General features: G+C 44.8%; 1 protein-coding gene across 13 annotated transcripts in view; it reads right to left on the bottom strand.

The window, feature by feature from the left end:
• Positions 1-26226, bottom strand: part of LOC123164386 (uncharacterized) — a 49029-nt gene extending 22803 nt beyond the window's left edge. For 2 of the 13 annotated variants that reach the window (XR_006482367.1, XR_006482368.1), the window contains exons 1-5: positions 25764-26224; positions 25578-25694; positions 23608-23686; positions 23365-23529; positions 17723-17888 (exon numbers count right to left, since the gene is read on the bottom strand). Coding sequence is in view for 1 of the 13 variants with exons in the window: in XM_044581829.1 (XP_044437764.1) it covers positions 23522-23529; positions 23608-23686; positions 25578-25694; positions 25764-25868 (309 nt within the window). In the remaining 12 variants the exon portion in view is untranslated. Of the gene's footprint in view, positions 1-9001; positions 18121-23364; positions 23530-23607; positions 23687-25577; positions 25695-25763 lie in introns of those variants that run through there. The other 11 variants (XR_006482373.1, XR_006482369.1, XR_006482366.1 and 8 more) reach the window with 11 other exon arrangements.
• Between the last annotated feature and the right edge of the window lie 688 nt (positions 26227-26914).

The raw sequence follows: 26914 nt of genomic DNA, 5'->3' as shown, positions 1-26914 counted from the left end.
CCTTCGGTTCCCGTCGGCCAATAAAGCCGCAATGTTGGAGTGAAACTGCTCCAGGGCCCCGAGAACACCCTCGAAGAACAGGGTCAGCTTAGCGTTGGTAGTCCCGCTGCGCTCTGGGGCGTACCTCACGTTTGGCATCCCCATGGTAGCAAGCTGCACGGTGATCCTGCCGGCGACGTCCACGAGAAGGCCGACCCAGCGGTTCTGACCATCCATGAAATCTTTGTGGTAGGCGGTCTCGTTCTTCCGCAGCTGCTTCTCGGTCTCCAGCTCCTTGGCCAGGGTCCCTTCCCGGGCCTTGGTCTCCGAGAGAATCCCCTCAAGGCCCTCCAGCTTCATCTTCAGGTCCTTGATGGAGTCGTTGGCTTTGGAGAGCTGCTCAGCCTTGCCAAGGACAGTGCCTTGCGCCTCCGCCAGGGCACCGTTGAGCGTGTTCTTCTCCTCGGCCAACTGCAGGGTCTGGTCCTTCAGCCCGTCCCGCTCGTCCTCCAGCTCCTTCACCTTGCCGGCATGAACCAGAGCCTGGGCATCGAGCGCCTCCCTGTGCCTCTGCTCCAGCTCTTGGGTCCGCTGCGCGACAATTTTCTCCACCTCCTCGTCCTGGGCGTGGAGTTCGGCGTCGATGTCCGCCTCGCGTTTGGCAAGATCCTCCTCCTGGGAGTTCAGCGCTGCCTGGTGCTGGGTCCGAGCAGCCTCGGTTGCGGCGGCCATGTTCTCCGCCGTCTCTTGGGCCTTCTCGATGTCGGACCGCTGCATGGTGAGCTCCACCTCGCACTTGTCCAGCTCGCCCTGGGGGGTCTTCAGCTCTTCGCAGGCTTGGCGAAACCAAGTCTGCGCCTCGGCGACGCACACCTAGAGTTCCGCCTCCGCCTTCTCCGCCACTGCCATCCTGGACTTGGCCTTGTCCAGGCGGGCGCGGTGGAGGAGCCGCTCCTCCTGGGAGCCGTCGCCACCAGCGCTCGGCTTGTCGACGACCTCGAGCCCAGCGGCGGCAAGCACTTCGTCGTCAAACACCTCTCCCTCGACGGGTGCCCTGGTGCTCGACGCGCCAGGAAGGTGGACGAACAGATCGTCGCTCACCCTTAGATACTTGCCAGAGCCAGAGCCAGCGGAGGAGGAAGGCTGGTCGTCGACCGTCTCCTCCTCGGCAGCAGCCTCGCCGGCCTCCCCGGTAGACGCCTTGGCGGCCTCCTCGGCGGCAACCTTCTCGGCATCCACCGCGGTGGCCTTGGCGACGTCCTCAATGACGGTGTCTATGTCCTCTGGGCCCGCCGAGGAGGGATCTGGACGCCAAGGAGGGGATGGGGCAAGGCTGAGACCAAGACCCAGAAGAAAAAGAAAAAGAGCAGAAACGAAAGGCAAACAGCTTACCGGTGCCAGGCTGGGAAGCAGATGCCCCCTCTCCGCCAACATCTGGTGCCAAGGCAGTGCCACCGGCGCCCGAGTTCTCCTCCTCCTCCATGTGCATGGGCTCGACACTTGGTGCCCTTGCCGGGGATGCCCCCCGGGGCGGTGTGGTCAATGGGGGCGGCGTGTTGGGGGTAGCCCTCTGCGGCTCCTCCTGCCGCTGTCCTCCTCCTGCGACCATGGCAAAGGTCAGCGCCAAGAGATCAGGCCCCCAACACACATCAACGAGGGGTGAGTGGTGAACTCACGCTGGGGGCTGTGCCGGGGGCTGCAGTCCTGGCTGCTCAACACCACCAATGGCGCCCTCGAAGTACCCGCCGGGGGCTGGCCACCCGCCGAGACCTTGGCCCTCTTCGCCCTCTGGGCCAGCGTCTCCGCATCCCTGCAAAGGTGAAAACAAGTCAATACGAGCGGCACAGATTGAGGAGACAGAGATGACAAAGAAAAAAAGGAACAAGATACTTACTCGTCATCCACCTCCTCCTCTGTTGCCTTCCTCTTCCTTCTCAGGCTAAGAGACCCGAAGTCGAAGGTGACCCCCGTGTCGACGTCCGCCGAAGGAGGGGAGGAGGGCGGAGTCTGGACGCGCTTGGATGAAGAGGAGGCACACGCTTTCTTCTTCGCCACCGCATCCTCCACCACCTTCTTCGCCGCCGCGGCCCTCGTCTGACACGCGGACTCCTCCGGAGCCTTTGGCCGCTGCGCGGCCTTGTTGGGCCGGACCGGCTCGCCGGAGGTGGCCCGCCGCAGGACTCGCCCTCTCCCCATGGCCGAAGGCTCAACAGCCTCGGCCTCCTCCGACGACGACTCGTCGACCACATCCTCGATGAGAGGATCCCCGGTGTCGGCGCTGCTGACCTCCCCAGCGGCCTCCACCCACTAGGCGAGCTCCTTCTCCTCCGCTTCCACCGCAGCCTTGTCCTCCACGCCACCGGCGCTGCCGGCCTCCTCGACGAGCTTCGCCTCCATCGCCCTGGCGGCGTTGTAGTCCAGCTCCGCCTGGGTGGTGTCCTGGACAAGCCGCGGCTCCATGGTAACGTACCCCTCGTGCAAGGTGTCGAACAACTCCTGCACCTGAATCTCCTCCGGCTCGACCCAGCTCGGATCGAGGCCATGCGTGTTGAAGTCCGGCATCATAGCGATGATCTTGGTCCGGCGAGAGTTGTTGCTCAGTGGAACCACTCCTGCCGGCAACTTGAACAAGGGCCCCTTGGCGACCTTACTGGCCTTCACGGCGGCCCTCGCAGCCTTGCCGGTCCGCTCGACCTCGCCATGGCGGTTCACGTCGAGGTGGAAGAGCCGCTGGCAAAAGTGAGCATGCCCCATCACCGTGAAATTATGGTTGAGGCCGGGGCGAAGCCTCATGATGTCGGCGGCGTTCGTGAAGAGCCAGGCCGGCCTCCCCTTGTTATGCAGAGGAGCGATTCGGCGGCGGATGAAATCCGCCCCGATCATCTCGAGGGTGAGCCCGACCTTGGTGAGACGAAGGGTCCTGGTGGTGGCGATCGTGAGCTTCTCTTCGTTGATGTCGACGTCGCTCCAGTCGCCTCGGCGAACAGGCGGCGCGTCGCGGACCCGGCAAAAGTCCGGAGGGTCCTTCTCTTCAATCCAGCACCCCAGCGGCCCCGCCATTCTTCCCACCTCTCCTTCGTGGCGCCCTCCGGGTACGCCCCCTTGGACCGTGGGATCCAGGTGATGCAACCGGAGATGGCGCCCCCCGGTTGGATCCGAGGGGAGAAGTAGTGGCGGAAGAGCGTCGTGTTGGGATGCACCCGGCGAAGCCCTCACAGAGGTGCGCGAAAAGAGCCATGCATGCCACGGCGTTTGGAGTAAAATCCAAAAGGTGGAAGCCATAGGTGTGCATGACGTCGTTGAAGAAATCAGAGAAGGGGGGCAGAGGCCACAAGAGAAGTAGTCAACGAAGATTGGATACCGATTTGGGGCGGCCTCGACACAATTGGCGGGGATGACACGCGTGGATGGATGCCCCGTCTTCTCCCCCCCATCTTGCACCCCCACAGGGGTTTGAAGGCCTTCCGGAGCTCGAACACGTCGACACTCGAGGGGAAGCAGGCCAGTTGCATCCGCTGCGCCGCCAACGCGCTCTCCGGCGGCTCCGCCGCTCCGGTGTCCTTGGCCACTCCCTTGCCCTTGGTAGATTTAGGCGCCATAACGGCTGGGGGAGCAAGGGACATAAGAAGGTGGAGATGCAGCGGGCCTTTCTTGTTGATTATCTTTGCCGCGGCGGCCTACTTGGCCGCCACGCTTCTTCCCGGTTCCCTCAGCACCATCTTGGCCCTTCTCCTTGTCCCGCCTTTCATATTCGGCTTTCTGCTTCTCTGCGAGCTGCTCGACTTGTCGGCAGTTCTGGAGGTCGTGGCCCTTGGTGTGATGGATCCTCCAGCCGCCAAGGCCCAGCAGGCGGCGCACCCGGGAGCTTCCTTGCCGTGGTCGTCTGCCTTGGTCTTCTTGGCAGCGCCGGTGTCGTCGGATCCCTTGACGGCAAGCACGGCCTTGCCCTTGCGCTTCCTATTGCGGCATCGGCCCTTCTTTGCCGGGGCGATGGCATCCTCGTCTGATGAGTCGGTTTCCGCACTGGCATATTCGCCGGGGTACTTCCTTCCCTCTTCAGCCCGAGCACATCTATCGGCTATACAATAGAGTTCCGCCACATCCTTGACCTTGTTCATCGTCAGCTCTTCACGCATCTTGCGATTACGCACATTTTGATGGAATGCGATGATGATAGCAGCGGGATTAACATCCAGGATGTTGTCTTGCACTCGGCTGAACCTTTGTATGTACTTGCACATGTTCTCGCCTTCTTTCTGGGGGATGATATGCAAGTCGCTTGCCTGGCCATGAGCTTGGTGGCCTCCCATAAAGGCGCCAACAAACTCATGGCACAAATCCGACCAAGAAGAAATAGAATCCACTGGCAAGTGCATCAACCATGACATGATGTTTGGTTTAAGTGCTAATGGGAAGTAATTGGCAAGCACCGTGTCATCATGAGCTCCGGCATCTTGCATCGCAATGGTGTAGATGCTAAGGAACTCTGACGGGTGAGTCTTGCCGTTGTACTTCTCACCGACGTCAGGCTTGAACGTGCGGTGAGTGGGCCCCTCGAACTGCCGCAGCTCACGGGTAAAGGCTGGGCAACCCACCTTGTAAGGTAGGCCACAAGAGCCCCCCGGTGCTGGGTGGTCCATAGTGGGCCCCGCCCGCCTATCTGACTGATGGCGCACGTCGCGCCGTTGCTCGATGGTGGTTTGAGCGTCTTCATGGGCTCGCTCCCTAAGAACTTGGCGCTAATCCCGGTGGGTCCGTGGGTCGGACCATGCTATGGAAATGTTATCACAAGTGTCGTCTCGACGGACCGGCACGCGCGGTAACTGGTGTGGAGGGGAGAGTGCACCGTGGCTGCAGCACCTCCGGTCCTTCCACCACTGGCATGCGGTGGCTCGACAGAGCGTCGGCCTGAGAGCGTAGCCGGTCGCGGCTCGTCTTTGCTGGCGACGCTGACGAGGCTTCGAATGGTCACCCTCCACTTGTCGAGCTTTTTCGCAGCAAGAGGGAAGTCCAGGAGCAACTGCGCGTGCGCCAAAGCTTCTGCTGGCGTGGGTGGCGGCGAAAGCTGCGTGGACCATGACGCACTCTGACTTCTAACCACGTTAGAAGGAGCTCTATCACGGCCTTGCGGCTGCGCGCCATTTTTGCCAGCGCCTCGGCGCGCATGCTGGTCTTCTACTTCCCGTGAATGATGCATAGGACTCTTCCCGCGGCGGGGCCCGGGGTCACTAGCGTGGTGGCGTGGCTCGTCACGCACAACCTGAGAAGAGCGCGTTGCGGGCGTAGGCGCAGGCGTCTTCGAAGTCGTTGTGCCGCCTGCAGGTGGCACGACGCCGCCCTTGGAGGGCCCCGCGCCGCCTGCGGGGGGCACGGCTCCGTCTTCGGATTTGGTGGCGTGCGGCTCGTTGTCTCGTGCACGAATGACGCCGCTTGCCAGGCTTTGGCTGCCAGAGCAATGTGGGTGTTCGCGGGCCGTGCCTCGGCCTCCGTCCATGACTGCCTCATCGCTCGCCCGTAGTGGTGCGGGACGTTCGGCTCCAGATGAACCGATCGCCGTGATCATCTTCTTCTTGGGAGCCATGGTGATGAAGAACTGCTATACTAACTGCTAGGCCAGATTCTCACAACTACACCCCCTACCTGGCGCGCCAAAGATGTCGGGGGAAACGACACCTATGGGATCACGGGGATCCCTTCTCCGGTTGGCAAGCACGAGGTTGTGCAAAGAGCGGGTCCAGTAGCTAGCACAACAAGATTTACCTAGGTTCGGGCCGCGAGGATGCGTAATACCCTAGTCCTGCTTTGGTGTATATTTGAGTGTTCTTGAGTTCTTGAACTAGCTACGGTGTGTGTCTAGTCCAAAAGATCCGAATCCTTCCTCAGTACGCCGCGGGCCTCCTTTTATAGTCAAAAAGGGGATGCCACAGTGGCACACAGGAGGTGGAAAGTTGTACAGTAGTCGAGTCTATCTCCTGGCACCATGGGACAAACGCATTTTAATGCGCTGCCGACATGCCCTTCTTGCTTTATCGGGGACGGCAAGGAAGCTCGTCCCAGTTGTCGCTGCCTCGCCTGGCTTCGACGCGCGTCCGAGCTGACGAGGCGTGTAGCGCCACGCTGGCTGGCTGGCTGCTGAGTTGGTGCAGTGGCAGATTCTTCACGAAGAACTGCATGCCACCACATAGGTGCTTGCTAAGTTGGCCTAGAGGCCGGATGTTGGCACGCAGGTGCTCGCCTAGTTGGTGGGCTGGCCGCTGCATGGGAACGGCGGTGGAGTTTTGGCAGATGTGGGCCTGGCTGCGGCCCCACGGATGTCTTCGGCAAGGGTCTTGCCGGGGCCCCGGCAAGGGTCTTTCCGCGGCGTCGTGGGCGTCCCCGGCAAGGATCTTGCCAGGGGTGGGTCTCTTTGGTATCCTTGGCAAGGATCCTGCCGAGGATCTTCGTCTTCTGATACTCATCTAGTCTTGCATGTTCTTGGTCTTCATGAAGATCTGCATGCCACCACGGAGGCGCGTCCCGAGCTTTGGTTCCAATGTGGTTGAGGGCGTCGAAACTCTTAGGCTCAAGGGTGGCAGCCCTGCTGGCGTTGGGCAAGTTTCCCCGGCAAGGTTCTTGCCGGGGCTTTGGAGGCCGCCCCGGCAAGGGCCTTGCCGGGGGAGTTCACCTTGCCCTTCTGCTCTTCAAGTTTATGGCTTGGTGTTGCTCTGGTTTCCTTGTGGCTTTGCTCCCTTCCTCTGCCCCGCTAAGTGTGGCCGCAGGCGCGGCTCCAACTGCCCACGCACAAGTAAAGGGGTACAAAATAGGACCCCTCTTTTGTGCACCGACACACACTCTTCAAATAAATTTAGAGGGGGGTTTGCTAGAAGCCATGATAAAATTTATGCACCACTTTTTGTTGGAATTATACCGTATGTTGGCATTGCATGTCTCTTATCATAGTTTTATTATACTTGGTGATAGATTCGTCGCTTCGAGACACCTACGATGGTTACAGCATTTACTAGGGAAGGAAAATTCATTTTCCAAGGGAGATTGGCTTGTTTTTAAGTTATTGCATTGATGCTATCAGCTAATTAAGACACAGAGGAACCTTATGTAGATGGAACTATGTAGTATTCAACAAAGGAATGGTGGAATGACATGAGTCGGAGTGTACTAGATACACAAAAACATTGCGAAAAACACATGAATACCAAATTTGATATGATAGATTTTTATGAGCAACTCAGTTCATGAAAATAGAGGCAAAACACATATTTTAAGTTGGTGCGGCATGGGTGGAACCTAGGAAGTTGTTACTAAGAACAGATATAATGCACTGGCCACTTCATAGTGATAGAATCAAAAGAGTGAGTGCCTTTAGTGAGCTTCCTTCTTGAGAATTTTTGTTAGGAGGCACTAGATATACAAGGTAATTCTTGGATGCTGGACGTCTTTTGGCTGCTCTTAGTGCCACCCTCTTGCAAGCAAACAGGGCCAAACAGCTTCCCAAAATTGATCATTTAAATCACCTTAGTTCTCCTAAAATCACCTGTTAAGGCGTTGGCTACATCTTTTCGATCAAGCATGGAACAATTTATACCTTTTGGCATATTGGTGGAAAATGATAGACCTTTGTTTGTTTTACATGTGTCTTGAACAAATATAGCTAAATTATACTTCCTTTACCAATCCCAAAGACCTCAACAAAAGTTATTGGTCGAATAATGGATTTGAGAGTGAAGAAATGTTCCTCTAAAGATGTTAGGTTGGAGCCCAAAGACTTTAAAACCTCAAATATATAAAAGTAATTCATATAGCCGTGATGTATGAAACAAATGTGTGATTGTTGGTTAATTGGCAACACTTCGTGTGGGAAAAGGTTCGCTATACAATCATGATTTGTGAACCTTGCTAATAAATTACTGAAGAAGCATCGAACTGAAGTTGTTCTCTTGTGTTATTACACCAGGCAACATATTTGCCTCGTCATCTCAATCACCAAATTCATAGCAAAATCTAAGATGTCATATGATAGGAAATAGAATTAAATTTGGTAAGCAACGAAAGTTATACTAGTGTATGGATAATTCATTGTTGCTGCCATTATAAAATGTATATGTATAGTTACAAAGGAGAGACATGTAGGTTTGTCAAGCAGACGTGGTTTCACATCAATATTACAAGTATTTCTCTCATGTTTGTTATAGATTTCTATCTTATTTTCATGAAAGGGATGTGATAATGTTTTCAGTGTCTATTCCTTGCTACAATCATGTACAATGTTCTGGGCAAATTCCATAAATATCCCCATACAACCAAGTGGTTTCATTACTTTTTCTAATACAATTAGCTATCTACGTCGGGTCATCCATCGGCTTTGGAAGGCGCTAGGATCCCCGATGCAGCTGGTATGACTTACCGTTGTGTTGTGCCAATGCAAGATGCAAGATTGGGCCAGACGACGGGGATGGAATGTGGCAGAGGGTGGAATAAGCATAGGATTTTGATCCAGTTTTAATTTGGAGGTGGAAACGGAAACGACAATGGAGCGAGTATTATTGAGTAGATCTTAGTTGTCTCGCATGATATGGGTCGTGTCCCATTCATTCATCTGAATGTTCTCCATATTTTCGAGTTCACCCTTTTAAAAAATAAACCTAGGGTGATGCTCGAAAGACATGATTTTTGGCCAAGAGACATCACCTACCATTTTCACATATTTTGTGACTCACATTCTTGAAATGAAGTTAGCCGGGTTTGCTAGAATCAATGATAAATGCGTGTACCTATTTTTGTTCGAATTAAACCCTAGGTTTGCACCTTGGTGATAGATTCGTCGCTTGGAGTCATCGACGATGGTTTAGCCATCAGCCAGGGAAGGAAAATTGTTCGTCCAAGGGAGATTGGCATGTTTGTAAGTTATAGCATTGATGCTATCAACTAAGACAAAGAGCATCTTGATGTAGAAGAAAAAATGTAGTAGTCAATACAGAAATGATGGAGTGCCATGAGTCAAAGCCGATGAGATACTCAAAAACAATGCGAAAAACACATGAATACTAACTTTTATATTATATAGTTTTATGTACCAACGAGTCCTGAAAATATATGCAAAACACATATTTAAAGTTGGCGGATAGGGGTTGGAGCCTTGTACGCTGTTATTAAGGATAGATGGATTGCACTGACCACTTCTGCATCAGTCATAGAATGGAAATATTGAGTGCCTTCGATGATCTTCCATCTTTAGTATTTTTATACCAAGCACCAGATATACAAGGTAATTCTTGGTCGTGCAGGCATCTTATGGCTGCTACGAGTGTCACATCTTGATACCAATTGGGGCCAAACAGCCTCCCAGAATAGATATCTTCACCTTACTTCTCCTGTAATCACATGTTAAGGAGTTGCCTATGTCTTTTGTAGCATGCATGGAACATTTTTATGCATTTAGGCATGTTTGGGGACATAGATAGACCTTTGGTTGTTTTGGACGTGTCCTGAACAAATTTTGTCAAATCATGCTTCCCTTTACCAATCCCAACAACCTCAGCATAACTTTTTAGTCGAATGGTAGAATTTGGAGTGAAGACACATTCCTAAAGATGTTAGTTCAGAGCGCAAAGACCTTAAAACTTGAAATATGAAAAAGCAATTCAGCTCATATAGTCATGATGTATGAAACAAATATGAGAAAGTTAGTTAATTGGCAACACTAGGTGTGTGGAAAAGGTTGATTGTACAATCATGTGTAGTTACAAAGAAGAACAACTCATGTATATCTTATAATGAACCGCGTAGAGACATGTTGACTTGTCAAGCCGAGGTGATTTCGCATGACTATTACAGGTATTTCACCTTCGTTTGTTATAGATTTTTTATCCTGGTTTCATGAAATGGAAGTAAAAATGTTTTAAACAAGTGTTTATTCCTCGCTACAATCATGTAGAATGTTCTGGAAAAATTCCATAAATATTCACATACAACCGCGTTGAGTTCATTATTTTTTCAAAAACAATTAGCTATCTCCGGCTGGCCATCCACCGACTTTTGGAGGTCTCGGGTCTCGATGCGGCTCGTATGACTTACCGTTGTGTTGTGTCAAGATGTGAGATTGGGTCAGACAAAGGGGATGGAATGCGGCAGATGGTGGAATAACCCTAAGATTTCAGTCTAGTTTTTGTTTGGAAGGTTGAAATGGAACCGACAATGGAGTGAGTATTTTTGAGTAGATCTCAGTTATCTCATATCATATGGGTCGTGTCTTGTTTTATCATCCGAATGTTCTCCAAATTTCTAAGTTCATCCTTTATTTTAAATTCAACCTAGGCTGATGATATCGAAAAAACCTTGGGTGATGCTCGAAAGACATGCTTTTCAGCCAACAGACATCACCTACCATTTTAGCATATCTGCGTGAAACACACTCTTGAAATGAAGTTAGTGGGGGTTTGCTAGAAGATATGATAAAATTTGTGTACATATTTTTTTGGAATTAAACCCTATGTTTGCATTTCATGTCTCTTGTCAAAGCTTTAGTATATTTGGTGATAGATTCATCGCTTTGAGTCATCAACAATGGTTTAGCTCTCTATGGGGGACAAAAAATTATTGTTCCGAGGGAGATTGACATGTTTGTAAGTTATAGCGTTGATGCTATCAACTAAGACAAAGAGGAACTTGATGTAGAAGGAACAATGTAGTAGTGAATAAAAAAATGAAGGAATGACATGAGTCGGAGTCTAGGAGGTACTCAAAAATAATGCGAAAAACACATGAATACTAGCTTTGATATTAGATAGTTTTATGTGCCAATGAGTTCATGAAAATAGATGTAAAACACATATTTGAAGTTGGCGGAGGAGGGTTGGAGCCTTGTATTCCATTATTAAGGATAGATGGATTGCACTGACCACTTCATCATCAGTGATAAGATCAAAATAGTGAGTGCCTTCAGTGAACTTCCATCTTGAGAATTTTTTATAGCAGGTACGAAATTTACAAGGTAATTCTTGGTTGTGCAGACGTCTTTTGGTTGCTCTAAGCGCCGCCATCATGCAAGTAAGTGGGGCTAAAGAGCTTCCAAAGATAGATAACTTTGCCTTACTTTTCCTGAAATCACCTCTTAAGGCATTGAATATGTCTTTTGTAGCAAAAATGGAACATTTTTATGCCTTTAGGCGCGTTTGCAGAAACCGATAGACCTTTGTTTGTTTTGGATGTGTCATCTACAAATCTAGTCAAATCATGCTTCCCTTTACCAAACCTAACGAGCTCAACAAATGTTTTTGGTCCAATGGTGCATTCCAGAGATGTTAGTTAAAACATGAAATATTAAAAAGTAATTCAGCTCATATGGTCATGATGTATGAACCAAATATCAGAATGTTGGTTAATCGGCAACACTAGGCGTGCAGAAAAGTTTTATTGTATAATCATGAAGGGAATCATGCTAAAAAATGGTGAAGATTCATCAAACTAAAATTTGGATGTTATTTTTTAGTAGATCTCAATTGTCTCGTATGATATGGGTTGCGTCCTGTTTTGTCATCCAAATGTCCTCAATATTTCGGAGTTCACCGTTTATTTGAAATTCAACCTAGGGTGATGATATCAAAAAATCCTTGGACGATGCTCGAGAGAGATGATTTTTGGCCCAAGAGACATCACCTACCATTTTCACATATTAGTGTGATTCACACTCTTGAAATAAAGTTAGAGGGGGTTTGCAAGAAGCAATGATAAAATGGGTGTACCTCTTTTTGTTGTAATTAAACCCTACGTTTGCATTTCATGTCTTTTGTCAAAGTTCTAGCATACTTGATGATATATTCATATCTCGAAGTTATCTACGATGGTTTAGCCATCTACTAGGGAAGGAAAATGGTAGTTCCGAGGGATATTGACATGTTTGATGCTATTCTCTAAGATAACCAGGAATTTTATGTAGATGAGACTATGTAGTAGTTAATAAAGGAATGACGGAATAATATAAGTCAGAGCCTACCGGATACCCGAAAACATTGGGGAAAACAAATTAATACCAACTTTGACATTAGAGTTTTATGTACCAACGAGTTCACGAAAATAGATGTAAACACATATTTGGAGCTAGTGGAGGAGGGGTGGCGCCTAGTACGTTGTTATTGAGGACAAATAGAATGCACTTGCCGCTTCATACTCAGTGATAGAATAGAAATAGAGAGTGCCTTTGGTGAGATTCCTTGTTGAGAATTTTTTTTATAGTAGGTGCTTGATATGCAAGGTAATTCTTGGCTGTGCATATGTCTTTTGACTACTCTAAGTCCACCTCTTGCAAGCAAACGGGGCCAAACAACTTCCCAAATAGATCATTTAACTTCTCCTTACTTCTCCCGAAATTACCTATTTAGGCATTGACTATTAATTTTGTAGCAAGCATGGAACAATTTATGCCTTTAGGCATGTCGGCGGAAACTAATAGACCTTTGTTTATTTTGGTTGTGTCCTGAACAAATCCAGTCAAAGCATGCTTTCGTTCCCAACAACCTCAACTATTTATTTTGGGTTCAGTGGTGGAATTTGGAGTGACGGCACATCTATCTATTTTATATTATTATTAAAGAAAGACAAACAAGCGATTATGTCTGTCCACATAGATTAAATTATAGTGGTTGTTCATTTTTTGTATCAACGACTGAGATTTAAGACATAAACTTACATACAGTATTGACATGTGTGACCAGCGCAACATGTCAGGTAAAAATATCTTGCTATTAAATCTGTCTGATATACCCAAGAGTACAAGGATAGACCTCAGTGTATACAAGGAAATATTCATGGTTTCTATCAAGGACATTGGCAACCACGAATACGACTCGACATGCATGCAATCATAAAAGCATAAGGATATGTAACCACACCATGCACAATTTCAAACTAGACGACATGCAAAGAAAACGGCTACGATCAAAGCTTTACATGGTGGCCATAACAACCCATATATGCAGATCCTGCTTAGCACACAAGCACACATGCATGAAGTATAAGTCAGAAAGTGCAACTCGAACATGCCATCAAGCTTGGGGATGCTTGATACGTCTCCAACGTATTTATAATTTTTTTATTGTTCCATGCTATTATATTATCCATCTCTGGGTGTTTTATATGAATTATTATGCTATTTTATATCATTTTTTGGGACTAACCTATTAACCTAGTGCCAAGTGCCAGTTGCGGTTTTTTCCTTATTTTTGCCTTTACAAAAAATCAATACCAAATGGAGTCCAAATGGAATGAAACTTTTTGACGATTTTTCTTGGACCACAACACACCCTGGAAGCTTCGAGAGGAGGCCAGATGGGCCACGAGGCGATGACAAGCTTAGGGGGCAAGCCCTAGGGGGCGTGCCCCCATGCTTGTGGGCCCCTCGTCGCTCCTCTAACCATAATTCTTCATCTATAAATACCCAAATATTCCTCGTAGACCAGAGGGCACACCAAAATACTTTTCCTCCTCCGCAAGTTTCTGTCCTCGTGAAATCCCATCTGGAGGCCTTTTCGGTACCCTGCCGAAGGAGGATTCGACCATGGAGGGCTTCTACATCAACCTTGTTGCCCTTCCGATGACGTGTGAGTATTTTACCACGGACCTACGGGTCCATAGCTAGTAGCTACATGGCTTCTTCTCTCGCTATGATCTTCAATACAATGTTCTCCTCGATGTTCTTGGAGATCTAGTCGATGTAATCTTCTTTTGCGGTGCCTTTGTTGAGATCCGATTAATTGTGGGTTTATGATCAGATTATTTATGAATATTATTTAAGTCTTCTCTGAACTCTTTTATGCATAATTAATATAGCTTTGTGTTTCTCTCTGGTCTATTGATTTAGTTTGGCCAACTAGATTGATTTTTCTTGCCATGGGAGCAGTGCTTTTTAATGGGTTCAGTCTTGCGGTGCTTATTCCCAGTGATAGAAAGGGACATGACAGGTATTTATATAGTTTCCTATCCCTCTACATCATGTCATTTTGCTTAAGGTGTTACTCCGTTCTTGTTAACTTAATACACTAGTTGCATGCTGGATAGCGGTAGATGTGTGGAATAATAGTCGTAGATGCAGGCAGGAGTCGGTCTACTTGTCACGGACGTGATGCCTATATTCATGATCATTGCCTTAGAGATTGTCATAACTATGCGCTTTTCTGTCAAATGCTCAACAGTAATTAGTTTACCCAGCATATACTTTCTTTCAAGAGAGAAGCCTCTAGTGAAAACTATGGCCCCTGGGTCCATCTTTTATCATATTATTTTTAGATCTACAAATTCAATAACCCAAAAATACCTTGCCGCAATTTATTTACCTTTATCTTATTTTGATCTTTTACTTATCTTTTGTATCTCAGATCTCATCCTTGCAACTAACCGTGAAGGGATTGATAACCCCTTTATTGCGTTGGGTGCAAGTATTTGTTTGTTTGTGTAGGTGCAACCATTGATAACTTGTATGTTCCTCCTACTGGATTGATACCTTGGTTCTCAACTGAGGTTAATACTTATCTCTACTTTGCTGCATCACCCTTTCCTCTCCAAGGGAAAAACCAACTCAAGCTCAAGAAGTAGCGGAAACCGATAGACCTTTGTTTGTTTTGGATGTGTCCTGTACAAATCCAGTCATATTATACTTCCCTTTACCAATAACGACAAGCTCAATAGAAGTTTTTAGTCGAATGGTGGATTTCACGATGAAGAGACATTCCTGTAAAGATGTTAGTTCCAAGCCCAAAGATCTTAAAATTGTAAGATGCAAAAGTAATTAAGCTCATATAGCCTTGATGTATCAAACAAATATGCGAACATTGGTTAATTAGCAACACTAGGTGTGTGCAAAAGGTTAACTGTAAAAATCATGATTTGTGAATCATGCTAATGAATTAGTGAAGAAGTATCAAACTAATTTTGACAGTTCTCTTGTGTTAGTACATGAGGGGATATATTTGCCTAGATATCTCAATCACCAAATTCATAGAGACATTTAAGATGTCATATGATAGGAAATACTATCAAATTAAGTAAGCAACTCAAGTTACACTAGTGTATACTAGTGTATTGAAAATTCACAGCTGTCGCATGGTAAAAAAGTCCATGTATAGTTACAAAGGAGAATAACTCATGGATATCGAATAATGAACCGCGTAGAGACAGTGTTAGTTTGTCATGGAGAAGTTGTTTCACATGACTATAACAAGCATTTCACCTATGTTTGTTATAGATTTTTATCCTAGTTTCATGAAAGGGATGTAACAATGTTTTAAACAAGTGTTTATTCCTCAGTACAATCATGTTGAAAGTTCTGGATAAATTCCATAAATATTTGCATACAACCACGTCGGTTTCATTATCTTTTCAAAAACAGTTAGTTATCTCCGCCAGGTCATGCACTGGCTTGGTGAGATGCTCGGGTCCCCAATGTGGCTGGTCCGACTTACCGTTTTGTTGTGCCAAGATGCAAGATTGGGCCAGACAATAGGGATGGAATGCGGCGGATGGTGGAATAACCCTAGAGTTTCTATCCAGTTTTAATTTGGAAGGTGGAAATGGAAACGACAATGGAGTGAGTATTTTTCAGTACATTTCAATTATCTCGTTTGATATGGGTTGCATCCTATTATGTCATCCAAATGTTTTCCATATTTGCGAGTTCATCCTTTATTTTAAATTCAGCCTATGGCGATGAATTAAAAAACCATTGGTGATGCTCAAAGGATATGATTTTTGTCCAAGAGACATCACCTATCATTTTCACATTTTTGTGTGATCCACACTCTTGAAATGAAGTGAGAGGGGGGTTTACAAGTTTGCAAGTGAGAGGGTGGAAGCTAGTCAGTTGTTACTAAGAATAGATAGAATGCACTGGCCACTTCACAGTGATAGAATCATAATAGTGAGTGACTTTAGCGAGCTTCCTTCTTGAGAATTTTTCTTAGGATGCACTATATATACAAGGTATTTCTTGGATGCTGGACGTCTTTTGGATGCTTTGAGTGCCACCCTCTTGCAAGAAAATAGGGCCAAACAGCTTCCCAAAATTGATCATTTAACTTCGCCTTAGTTCTCCTGAAATCACCTGCTAAGGCGTTGGTTACATCTTTTCTAGCAAGCATGGAACAATTTATGCCTTTTGTCATGTTGGCTGAAACTAATAGACCTTTGTTTGTTTTGCATGAGTCTTGAACAAAATCTAATTAAATTATGCTTCCCTTTACCAATCCCAACAACCTCAACAAAAGTTTTTGGGTCCAATAATGGAAGATATGTTCCTATAAAGATGTTACGTTGGAGCCCAAAGACCTTAAAACCTGAAATATATAAAAGTAATTCAGCTCATATAGTCCTGATGTATGAAACAAATGTGCGGTTGTCAGTTAATTGGCAACACTTCAAGTTGGAAAATGTTGGCTATACAACCATGATTAGTGAATCATGCTAATAAATTACTAAAGAAGCATCAAACTGAAGTAGCTCTCTTGTGTTATTACACCAGGCAACATATTTGCCTCATCATCTCAATCACCAAATTCGTAGCAACATTTAAGATGTCATATGATAGGAAATACAATTAAATTCGGTAAGCAACTCAAGTTATACTAGTGTATGGATAATTCATTGTTGTTGCCTTATAAAATGTCTATGTATAGTTACAAAGCAGAGACATGTAGGTTTGTCAAGCAAGCGTGGTTTCACATGAGTATTACAAGTATTTAACTATTGTTTGTTATAGATTTCTATCCAATTTTCATGAAAGGGGTGTAATCATGTTTTAAACTAGTGTGTATTCCTTGCTACTATCCTGTAGAATGTTCTGGGAAATTCCATAAATATACGCATACGATGAAGTGGTTTCATTACTTTTTCGGTAACAATTAGCTATGTACGTTGGGTCATCCACCGGCTTTGGATGGCGCTCGGGTCCCCGATGCGGCCGGTATGACTTATGTTGTGTTGTCCCAATGCAAGATTGGGCCATACGACAGGGATGGAATGCGGCGGAGGGTAGAATAAGCATAGGATTTTTATCTAGTTTAAATTTGCAAGGTGGAAATGGAAACGACAATGGAGTGAGTATTTTTGAGAAGATCTTAGTTGTCTCATATGATATGGGTTATGTCCCATTCATTCATCCGAATGTTTTCCATATTTCTGAGTTCATCATCTAAAAAATCCTAGGGTGATGATATCGAAAAAAAACTTGGGTGATGCTCGAAAGACATGATTTTTGGCCAAGAGACATCACCTACCATTTTCACATATTTGTGTGATTCATAGTCTTGAAATGAAGTTAGAGGGGGTGTGCTAGAATCAATGATAAAATGCGTGTTCCTATTTTTGTTGGAATTAAACCCTAGGTTTGCACCTTGGTGATAGAGTCATCCCTTGGAGTCATCGACAACGGTCTAGCCATCTACCAGGGAAGGAAATTTGTTGGTCCGAGGGAGATTGACATGTTTGTAAGTTATAGCATTGATGCTATCAACTAAGACAAAGATGAACTTGATGTAGAAGGATCAATGTAGTAGTGAATAAAGAAATGATGGAATGACATGAGTCAGAGCTTCCGAGATACTCAAAAACAATGCGAAAATCATATGAATACTAACTTTGATATTATAGAGTTTTATGTTCCAATGAGTCATTAAAATAGATGTAAAACACATATTTAAAGTTGGCAGATGAGGGTTGGAGCCTTGTACGCTGTTATCAAGGATAGATGGATTGCACTGACCACTTCTGCATCAGTCGTAGAATATAAATATTGAGTGCCTTCGATGATCTTCCATCTTGAGATTTTTTCTATAGCACGCACTGGATATACAAGTCAATTCTTGGTTGTGGGGGCGTGGCTGCCATGAGCGTCACATCTTGCAAGCAAACGGGGCCAAACAACTTCCCTGAATAGATAACTTCGCATTAGTTCTCCTAAAATCACATGTTAAGGCGTTGACTATGTCTTTTGTAGCAACCATGGAACCTTTGGTTGATTTGGATGTGTCCTAAACTAATCTTGTCAAACCATGCTTCACTTTACCAATCCCAATAACCTCAGCAGAACTTTTTGGTCGAATGGTAGATTTCGGAGTGATGACACATTCCTCTAAAGATGTTAGTTCAAAGCCCAAAGACCTTAAAAATTGAAATATGAAAAAGTAATTCAGCTCATATAGTCGTGATGTATGAAACAAATATGTGAACGTTAGTTAATTGGCAACACTAGGTGTGTGGAAAAGGTTGATTGTACGATCATGATTAGTGAATCATGCTAATAAATTGGTGAAGAGGCATCAAACTAAAATTTGTTGTTATCTTGTGTTGTTACACCAAGGAACATATTTGGCTTGATGTCTCAATGAACAAATTCTTTGCAACATTTAAGATGACATATGATAAGAAATACCATAAACTCAAGTAAGCAACTCAAGTTAGAATAGCGTTTACTAGTGCATTGATAAGTCATAGCGGTCGCGTGATAATAAAGTCCATATGTAGTTACAAAAAAGAACAACTCATGTATATCTTATAATGAACCGCGCACAGTCCTGTTGATTTGTCAAGCCGAAGTGGTTTCACATGGCTATTACAAGTATTTCACCTACGTTTGTTATAGATTATCTATCCTATTTTCATGAAATATACGTAACAATGTTTTAAACAAGTGTTTATTCCTTGCTACAATCATGTAGAATGTTCTGGACAAATTCCATAAATATTCATATACAACCTCGTTGATTACATTATTTTCTCAAAAACAATTATCTATCTCTGACTGGTTATCCATCGACTTTTGGAGATACTCGGGTCCCTGACGCAGCAGGTATGACTTACGGTTGTGTTATGCCAAGATGCGAGATTAGATTAGATAAAGGGGATGGAATGCGACAGATGGTGGAGTGAACCTAGGATTTTGATCTAGTTTTAGTTTGGAAGGTGGAAATGGAAACGATAGTGGAGCGAGTAATTTTGAGTACATCTCAGTTACCACGTATCATATGGGCCGCGTCATGTTCTGTCATCCGAATTTTCTCCAAATTTCTGAGTTCATCCATTATTTTAAATTCAACCTAGGGTGAAGATATCGAAAAACCCTTGGGTGATGCTCGAAAGACATGATCTTCAGCCAACAGACGTCACATACCATTTTAACATATTTGAGTGATTCACACTCTTGAAATTAAGTTAGTGGGGGTCTGCTTGAAGATATGATAAAAAAATTGTACATCTTTTTTTGGAATTAAACCCAACGTTTGCATTCCAAGTCTCTTGTCAAAGCTTTAGAATATTTGGTGATAGATTCATCGCATGGAGTCATCTAGAATGGTTTAGCCCTCTATGGGGATCAAAAAATTATTGTTCTGAGGGAGATTGACATGTTTGTAAGTTATAGCTTTGATGGTATCAACTAAGACAAAGAGGAACTTGATGTAGAAGGAACAATGTAGTAGTGAATAAAAAATGAAGGACTGACATGAGTCGGACTCTAGGAGATAATAAAAAATAATCTGAAAAACACATGAATACTAACTTTGATACTATAGAGTTTTATGTGTCAATGAGTTAATGAAAATAGATGTAAAACACATATTTGAAGTTGGCGGAGGAGGGTTGGAGCCTCGTACGCTATTATTAAGGATAGATGGATTGCACCGAGCACTTCATCATCAGTGATAGGATCAAAATAGTGAGTGCCTTTAGTGAGCTTCCATCTTGGGAAATTTTTGATAGCAGACACTATATATAGAAGGTAATTCTTTGTTGTGCGGGCGTCTTTTGACTGCTCTAAGCTCCGCCATCTTGCAAGTAAGTGGGGCCAAACGGCTTCCAAAGATAGATAACATCACCTTAATTCTCATGAAATCACCTGTTAAGGCGTTGAATATGTCTTTTGTAGAGAAAATGGAACATTTTTATGCCTTTAGGCGTGTTTGCGGAAACCGATAGAGCTTTGTTTGTTTTGGATGTGACCTGAAAAAATCCAGTCAAATCATGCTTCCATTTACCAATCCCAACAAGCTCAACACATGTTTTGGGTCCAATGGTGGATTTCAGAGTGAAGACACATTCCTCTAGAGAGTTAGTTAAAAGCCCAAATATCTTAAAACTTGAAATGTTAAAAAGTAATTCAGCTCATATAGTTGTGATGTATGAAACAAATATGAGAATGTTGGTTAATTGGCAACACTAGGTATGTGGAAAAGGTTGATTGTACAATCATGAAGTGAATCATGCTAAAAAATTGGTGAAGATTCATCAAACTAAAATTTGGCTGTTATTTTTTAGTAGATCTCAATTGTCTCGTATGATATGGGTCGCGTCCTGTTCTGTCATCCAAACGTTCTCCATATTTCCGAGTTCATCGTTTGTTTTAAATTGAACTTAGGGTGACGATATTGAAAAAACCTTGGGCAATGCTCGAGAGAGATGATTTCTGGCCCAAGTGACATCAACTAGCATTTTCAAATATTAGTGTGATTCACACTCTTGAAATAAAGTTAGAGGGGGTTTGCTAGAAGCAATGATAAAATGGGTACCTTTTTTGTTGTAATTAAACCCTATGTTTGCATTTCATGTCTTTTGTCAAAGTTCTAGTATTCTTGATGATATATTCATTGCTCGGAGTCATCTACGATGGTTTAGCCATCTACTAGGGAAGGAAAATGGTAGTTCTAAGGGATATTGACATGTTTGATGCAATCATCTAAGATAGCCAGGAACTTGATGTTGATGGGACTATGTAGTAGTTAATAAAGGAATGACGGTATAATATAAGTTAGAGCCTACTGGATACCCGAAAACATTGGGAAAAATAAATGAATACCAACTTTGATATTATAGAGTTTTATGTGCGAATGATTTTATGAGAATAGATGTAAACACATATTTGCAGTTGGTGGAGGAGGGATGGATCCTAGTACGTTGTTATTAAGGACAAATAGAACGCACTTGCTGCTTCATACGCTGTGATAGAGTAGGAATAGAGAGTGACTTTAGTGAGATTCCTTCTTGAGAATTTTTTTTGTAGTAGGTACTAGATATACAAGGTAATTGTTGGTTGTGTAGATGTCTTTTGACTCCTCTAAGTGCATCTCCTGCAAGCCAACGGGGCCAAACAGCTTCCCAAAATAGATCATTTAATCTCCCTATTTCTCTTGCAATTACCTATTTAGGCGTTGACTATTAATTTTCTAGCAAGCATGGAACAATTTATGCCTTTAGGCATGTTGGCGGAAATCGATCGACCTTTGTTTATTTTGGCTGTGGATGAGGGTTGGAGCCCCGTACGCTGTTATTAAGGATAGATGATTGCACTGACCACTTCATCATCAGTCATAAAATTGAAATATTGAGTGCCTTCAGTGAGCTTCCATCTTGAGGTTTTTTTATGGGAGGCACTAGATATACAAGGTAATTAATAACTCCATCTCTGAGCGCCACCATCTTGCAAGCAAACGACGCCAAACAGCTTCCCAAAATTAATAACTCCACCTTACTTGTCCTTAATTAGATCACCTGTTTAAGGTGTTGACTATGTATTTTGTAGCAAGCTTTGATTTTTTATGCCTTTAGGCATGTGTCTAGAAACCGATAGACCTTTTTTTGTTTTGGATGTTTCCTGTACAAATCCAGTCATATTATGCTTCCCTTTACCAATCTAGACAACCTCAACAGAAGTTTTTGGTTGAATGGTGGATTTCGCAGTGAAGAGACATTCCTCTAAAGATGTTAGTTACAATCCCAAAGACCTTAAAATTGTAAGATGCAAAAGTAATTAAGCTTGTATGGAACAAATATGTGAACATTGGTTAATTAGCTACACTAGGTGTGTGGAAAAGGTTGACTGTAAAAATCATGATTAGTGAATCATGCTAATAAATTGGTGAAGAAGCATCAAACCAAAATCTGACGGTTCTCTTGTGTTATTACACGAGGGAACATATTTGCCACAATATCTCAATCACCAAATTCTTAGAAACATTTAAGATGCCATAAGATAGGAAATCCTATCAATTTAAGTAAGCAACTCAAGTTAGACTAGTGTATACTAGTGTATTGAAAATTCATAGCTGCCGCATGATAAAAAATTCCATGTATTGTTACCAAGGAGAACAACTCATGTATATCTAATAATGGACCGCGTAGAGACATGTTGGTTTTTCATGCAGAAATTGTTTGACATGAGTATTACAAGCATTTCACCTATGTTTGTTATAGATTTTTATGCTGATTTCATGAAAGGGGTGTAACAATGTTTTAAACAAGTGTTTATTTATCATTACAATCATGTAGAATGTTCTTGATAAATTCTATAAATATTCGCATACAACCGCGTCAGTTTCATTATTTTTTCAAAAAACAATTAGCTATCTCTGCCAGGTCATCCACCGGCTTTGCGACATGCCCCGGTCCCCAACGTGGCTGGTATGAATTACTGTTGTGTTGTGCCAAGATGCGAGATTGGGACAGACGACGGGAATGGAATGAAGTGGATGGTGGAATAACCCAAATATTTCTATCTAGTTTTAGTTTGAAAGGTGGAAATGGAATCGACAATGAAGCGAGTATTTTTTAGTAGATTTCAAATGTCTCGTATGATATAGGTCGCATCTTGTTCTATCATCTGAATGTTCTACATATTTGCGAGTTTATCCTTTCTTTTAAATTCAACCTATGGGGATGAATCAAAAAAAACCTTGGGTGATGCTCGAAAGACATGATTTTTGTCCAAGAGAAATCACCTATCATTTTCACATATTTGTGTGATTCACACTCTTGAAATGAAGTGAGAGGGGGATTTGCCAGAAGCAATGATAAAATGTGTGTACCTACTTTTGTTGGTATTAATTCCTAGGTTTGCATTTCCTGTGTTTTGTCAAAGCTTTAGTATACTTGGTGATAGATTCGTCGCTTGCAGTCATCTGTGATGGTTTAGCCATTTTCCAGGGATGGAAAAATGTTGGTCCGAGGGAGATTGACATGTTTTTAAGTTATAGTGTTGATGCTATCAACTAAGACAAAGAGGAACTTGATGTCAATAAAGAAATGATGGAATGACATGAGTCAGAGCCTAAGAGATACTAAAAAACAATGCGGAAAACACATGAATACTAACTTTTATATTATAGAGTTTTATGTGCGAATGGGTCATGACAATATATGTAAGAGATACTAAATTTCTCCGAAACAACTACATGCTGGCACAAGTTCACAATTTCTAATGGTGAGAAAACTGTTCTATTTCTAGCTTCCCTACTGTATGTGCTTCAGCAACAAAAAAAGTACAATAGTGCAAGCAAGTAGATGATTGCACATTATGAAGGCCATTAACGTATCAAATAAAGGCCAACATGAAGACAAACCAAGCTTGTGACTTACCATTGCTCGAAACATTCGAGTATTCATTGTTGCAACTTGTATGAGCGTATTTGGAGCAATTACATTGTGCCTTGTACATAGAGTCCCAGTAGTACTAGCGTTCTGTAAAAGAGAATTTTGCAAGTTTGGATTCCTATTTTATTTGCCAGTCCTTTTCTTAGGCATCTGCAAATAGAAGTGCACTTTCAGCAATGCAAGTAAGCAAACAAATCTGACAAGTTCGCAAGCATATGACATAATCACCTGATGTGTTTGCGTCTGTTGGGCTCCCATCTGTTGGATCACCAGTAGGATCTTGCGTTGAATTCATCATTGTGCCCTTCTGTACGTAATACCATAATTTGAGTCAATTTCAGAAGAAACACGATACTTAAAGCAGGCATAAAAAAGTAACCGGAAAAATATCTATTCAAGTCTATACTGAAGCTGTTGTAAGCAAAACTAAGCTAGGCTTCAAAGATTAAATGAAATCAAATTGTGTTATAGCGTGCAGAACAAAAGCATGCAGAACAGAAGTCTTTTAGCATAACATATGTCTACAATTTTGATTTAGAAATTGAAAGCTAGGCTTCAAAGATCAAACGGAGCATATATATGTGTACATCAATAAAATGTAATCAAGTGTATACTAAAGTTGTGAGGCATACACATGACACACCAATTAGAGCCCATCCTGACAGGGCTACTCCCAATACATACAGATGCAGTAACCTAGCCCGAATGTGGTAAGCAAACTGCCAAGGTTAAATAAGCTGAATGTGGCAGTATGCTTTAGTATAGGCACATACGCTTTTAAGAAGTCCGGACAGTGGTTCTGGTATTAGCTTGGTAATATTTTACATAGTGAAAAGGAAAACTTGGTACTATTTACACCAAATGTGGGACACTCCAAAATACAAAAATAAATTAGTCGTGGTCGTGGCCGTGGCCGCTATGGCTGTGGTCACCGTGGCCGAGGCCGTGACGGCATTGATGACAGCAGGTCGACCGTCTCTCAGCTCGGCATGAGTGCCGCCACCACCGCCAGCGAGGGGGCATGTTGCATCCCCGGGGTTGTTGCAGTGGCGGATCCAAGAATTCAGCTTTGGGTGTTAAAAAATTCACCCTAACATCAACTCTTTTTTTTCCGTTTCCACCTACATTTGCTTTTAAAAAATTCATTTGTTATTCTTTTATTAATGGAATCAATTACATCAGGACAGTTCTATTTACAAAGATACATCTCTAAATCCAAACAGAAGCTACACATGAATGCAATTTCAAATTGGAACTTTGGAGGGGATTGGTGAACTGTTGGCTTGCTTAGACTAGTTTATCTGGACTGAAACTGAGTTGTTAACTCACTCCGCGTACTCTCTGAAGTCTGAACTCAAGCATGTACGCAGTACTTTTTGTCATATACCTATGCCGGATCCGCCCCTGGGTTGCTGTAGTATGAAGGTGAGGCTATTGCATCCCTGCCGGAGGCGAGAGTGACTAGATATGCCTCACATGAGTATAGACTTGATTACATACAAATGTGATGCACAGCGGCAGTCAGCGTGGTAGTTCTACGACGGAAAGGGGGCACTGCCATGGCCATGTCGTCCACCGCCTCCTGCTGCCCCTCCTCCTCGTCTCCCCATGGCCGCCAAACCAAGATGGCTTGGTCTAAAACGCTTAAACTATAATCTAGTTGGGTTGGAATCTAAATGCAGTCTGTACACATTGCTTGCACATGTCAAATGAGCGATGAATGAACTACTTTTCCAGCACAACAACCAAACACTCCATTCACAATAGAAGAAAGTCTGATTTTACACAAGCAAAGGTTAAAGTTTGAATGTTCAGTGGCACAGATAATATAACAGTAAAAAAGACACAATTGTAGCATCAGATTGGCAGCAAGATTTTCTTATTCTTGGGCATGGAGAGCTCTATATAAACTGAACCAAGCCAATGGATCAATTTGGCGTAAGCAGGACCAACCCAAAACCATGGCAAAAAAGGGTTGAAAGCTAGCTCAGTTGATGATTTTGTTACAGCTGAAAAAATAGGGCCTAGACCATCTCTGAAACCAACCATCCCTGCATGTACATAGTAAACTGAAACCAAATCCAAGCTACTCCATGGATAGGATATGATAGGATCGTTAAAGCAAACTAGTTTGTTAGCTATAGGAAGGGTGGGGGGGCTAAAACGCTGCAAGGAGGAAGGAAGGGTCGTGGCCTTACCACCGCTTTGGTGCAAGGGCGCCGGAAATGGCTGGCAGTGGCGGATCGGACTAAACGGGAAGAGAAGGGAGGCCCTGACTGTTCCATGGCGGCGTCCCTGCATCTATCGAGCTGCAGCTGCGTGGCGAAGGAAATCAGGGGAGGAGATCAAATCAAATCGAAGAGAAAGGATGGGCGAGGGTTGACCTTGAAGCGCAGCCATGTGTGTGCCCACGTGGCTCTCATGGCCTCCATCGACGGATGGTCGATCTGGGATCGGAGGAAGCAGCCTCCCACGTTGACCTCCGTCATGGGATCCTTGACGAAGCCCTCTTCTCAGCCATGGGAGGAAGCTGGATAGGGAGGAAGAGGACGCCGGTTCTGGCCGTGGCAGATCTGACCGCCGCCCGACCCGCATCAACGGTACCGGCGCCACGTGCACTAGGTTCGCCTTAAGGGAAGTCCCCGCCTCTGGGGACGAGGATGTCGCCGCGGCGGTTGCGGGATGCATAGGGGCAGATGGCCATGGATGGGGAGGTCGCGCGGTCGTGGATGGGGAGGGGGAGGATCTGAAAGAGGAGGACGGCGAGATCAGGGAAGTCGGGGCGGACAAAGGGGAAGGAAGAAGCTGGCGGAGATCTACATAGGAGTTGACTGCTTGCCATTGGATCACGGAAGAGTAGACGGTCTGGATTTGTGATCCGTGGGTTAGCTCGCTCCACCAATCACATCGCAAGTTCTTCCTCTCGCTGGATTGCCACGTCAGCACCATCCATCCATCACGGCCTAAATGGTGTGTAAGAACGGAACTAATTGTTCGAACCATGACGATTATGGTGACGGTCTCTCTTTGTCTGTCATGATGGGTCTATGATTTGGGGTGCCATCCTCATGTTGCTTATATATGACGGATTTTGCGACGAACCAGAAAAATCATCATAAATAATGCAGTTTCTGGCAATGTCATCACAATTTCATCATGGATTAACATGTTTTTTGTAGTGGGATGACCGGATGAGCGGTACGGGTTCGAGAGAAGGTGCGGAAGCTGCCGGCGAAGAAGAACCAGCGGCTGGTGCACGCGCGGGTGCGGGTCGGCGCGTCGCTCGAGGCCATCTGGGCCACGCTCACCGACTACAAGGACCTCGCCGGTTTCATCCCCGGCCTCTCCGAGTGTCGCCTCCTCCAGGACGCCGCTTTCGCTCGCCTGTAGGTGCTGCGATGCACATCTATAAGGAGGAGATTTGGGAGAAAGGAATAACCTGAGGTAGTGTTCGTTCGATGGACTCTGGTCGGTGTGGTTCGTAGTGTCGACGCCGACATGACACCGTGAGGACCGAGGAACCCGAACGAGAGAG

The sequence above is a fragment of the Triticum aestivum genome, chromosome 7D (genome assembly GCF_018294505.1).
Source record: "Triticum aestivum cultivar Chinese Spring chromosome 7D, IWGSC CS RefSeq v2.1, whole genome shotgun sequence".
Classification (NCBI taxonomy): Eukaryota; Viridiplantae; Streptophyta; class Magnoliopsida; order Poales; family Poaceae; genus Triticum; species Triticum aestivum.
The sequence above is the reverse complement of the archived record's forward strand: the minus strand, read 5'-3'. Positions and strand labels throughout refer to the sequence as shown.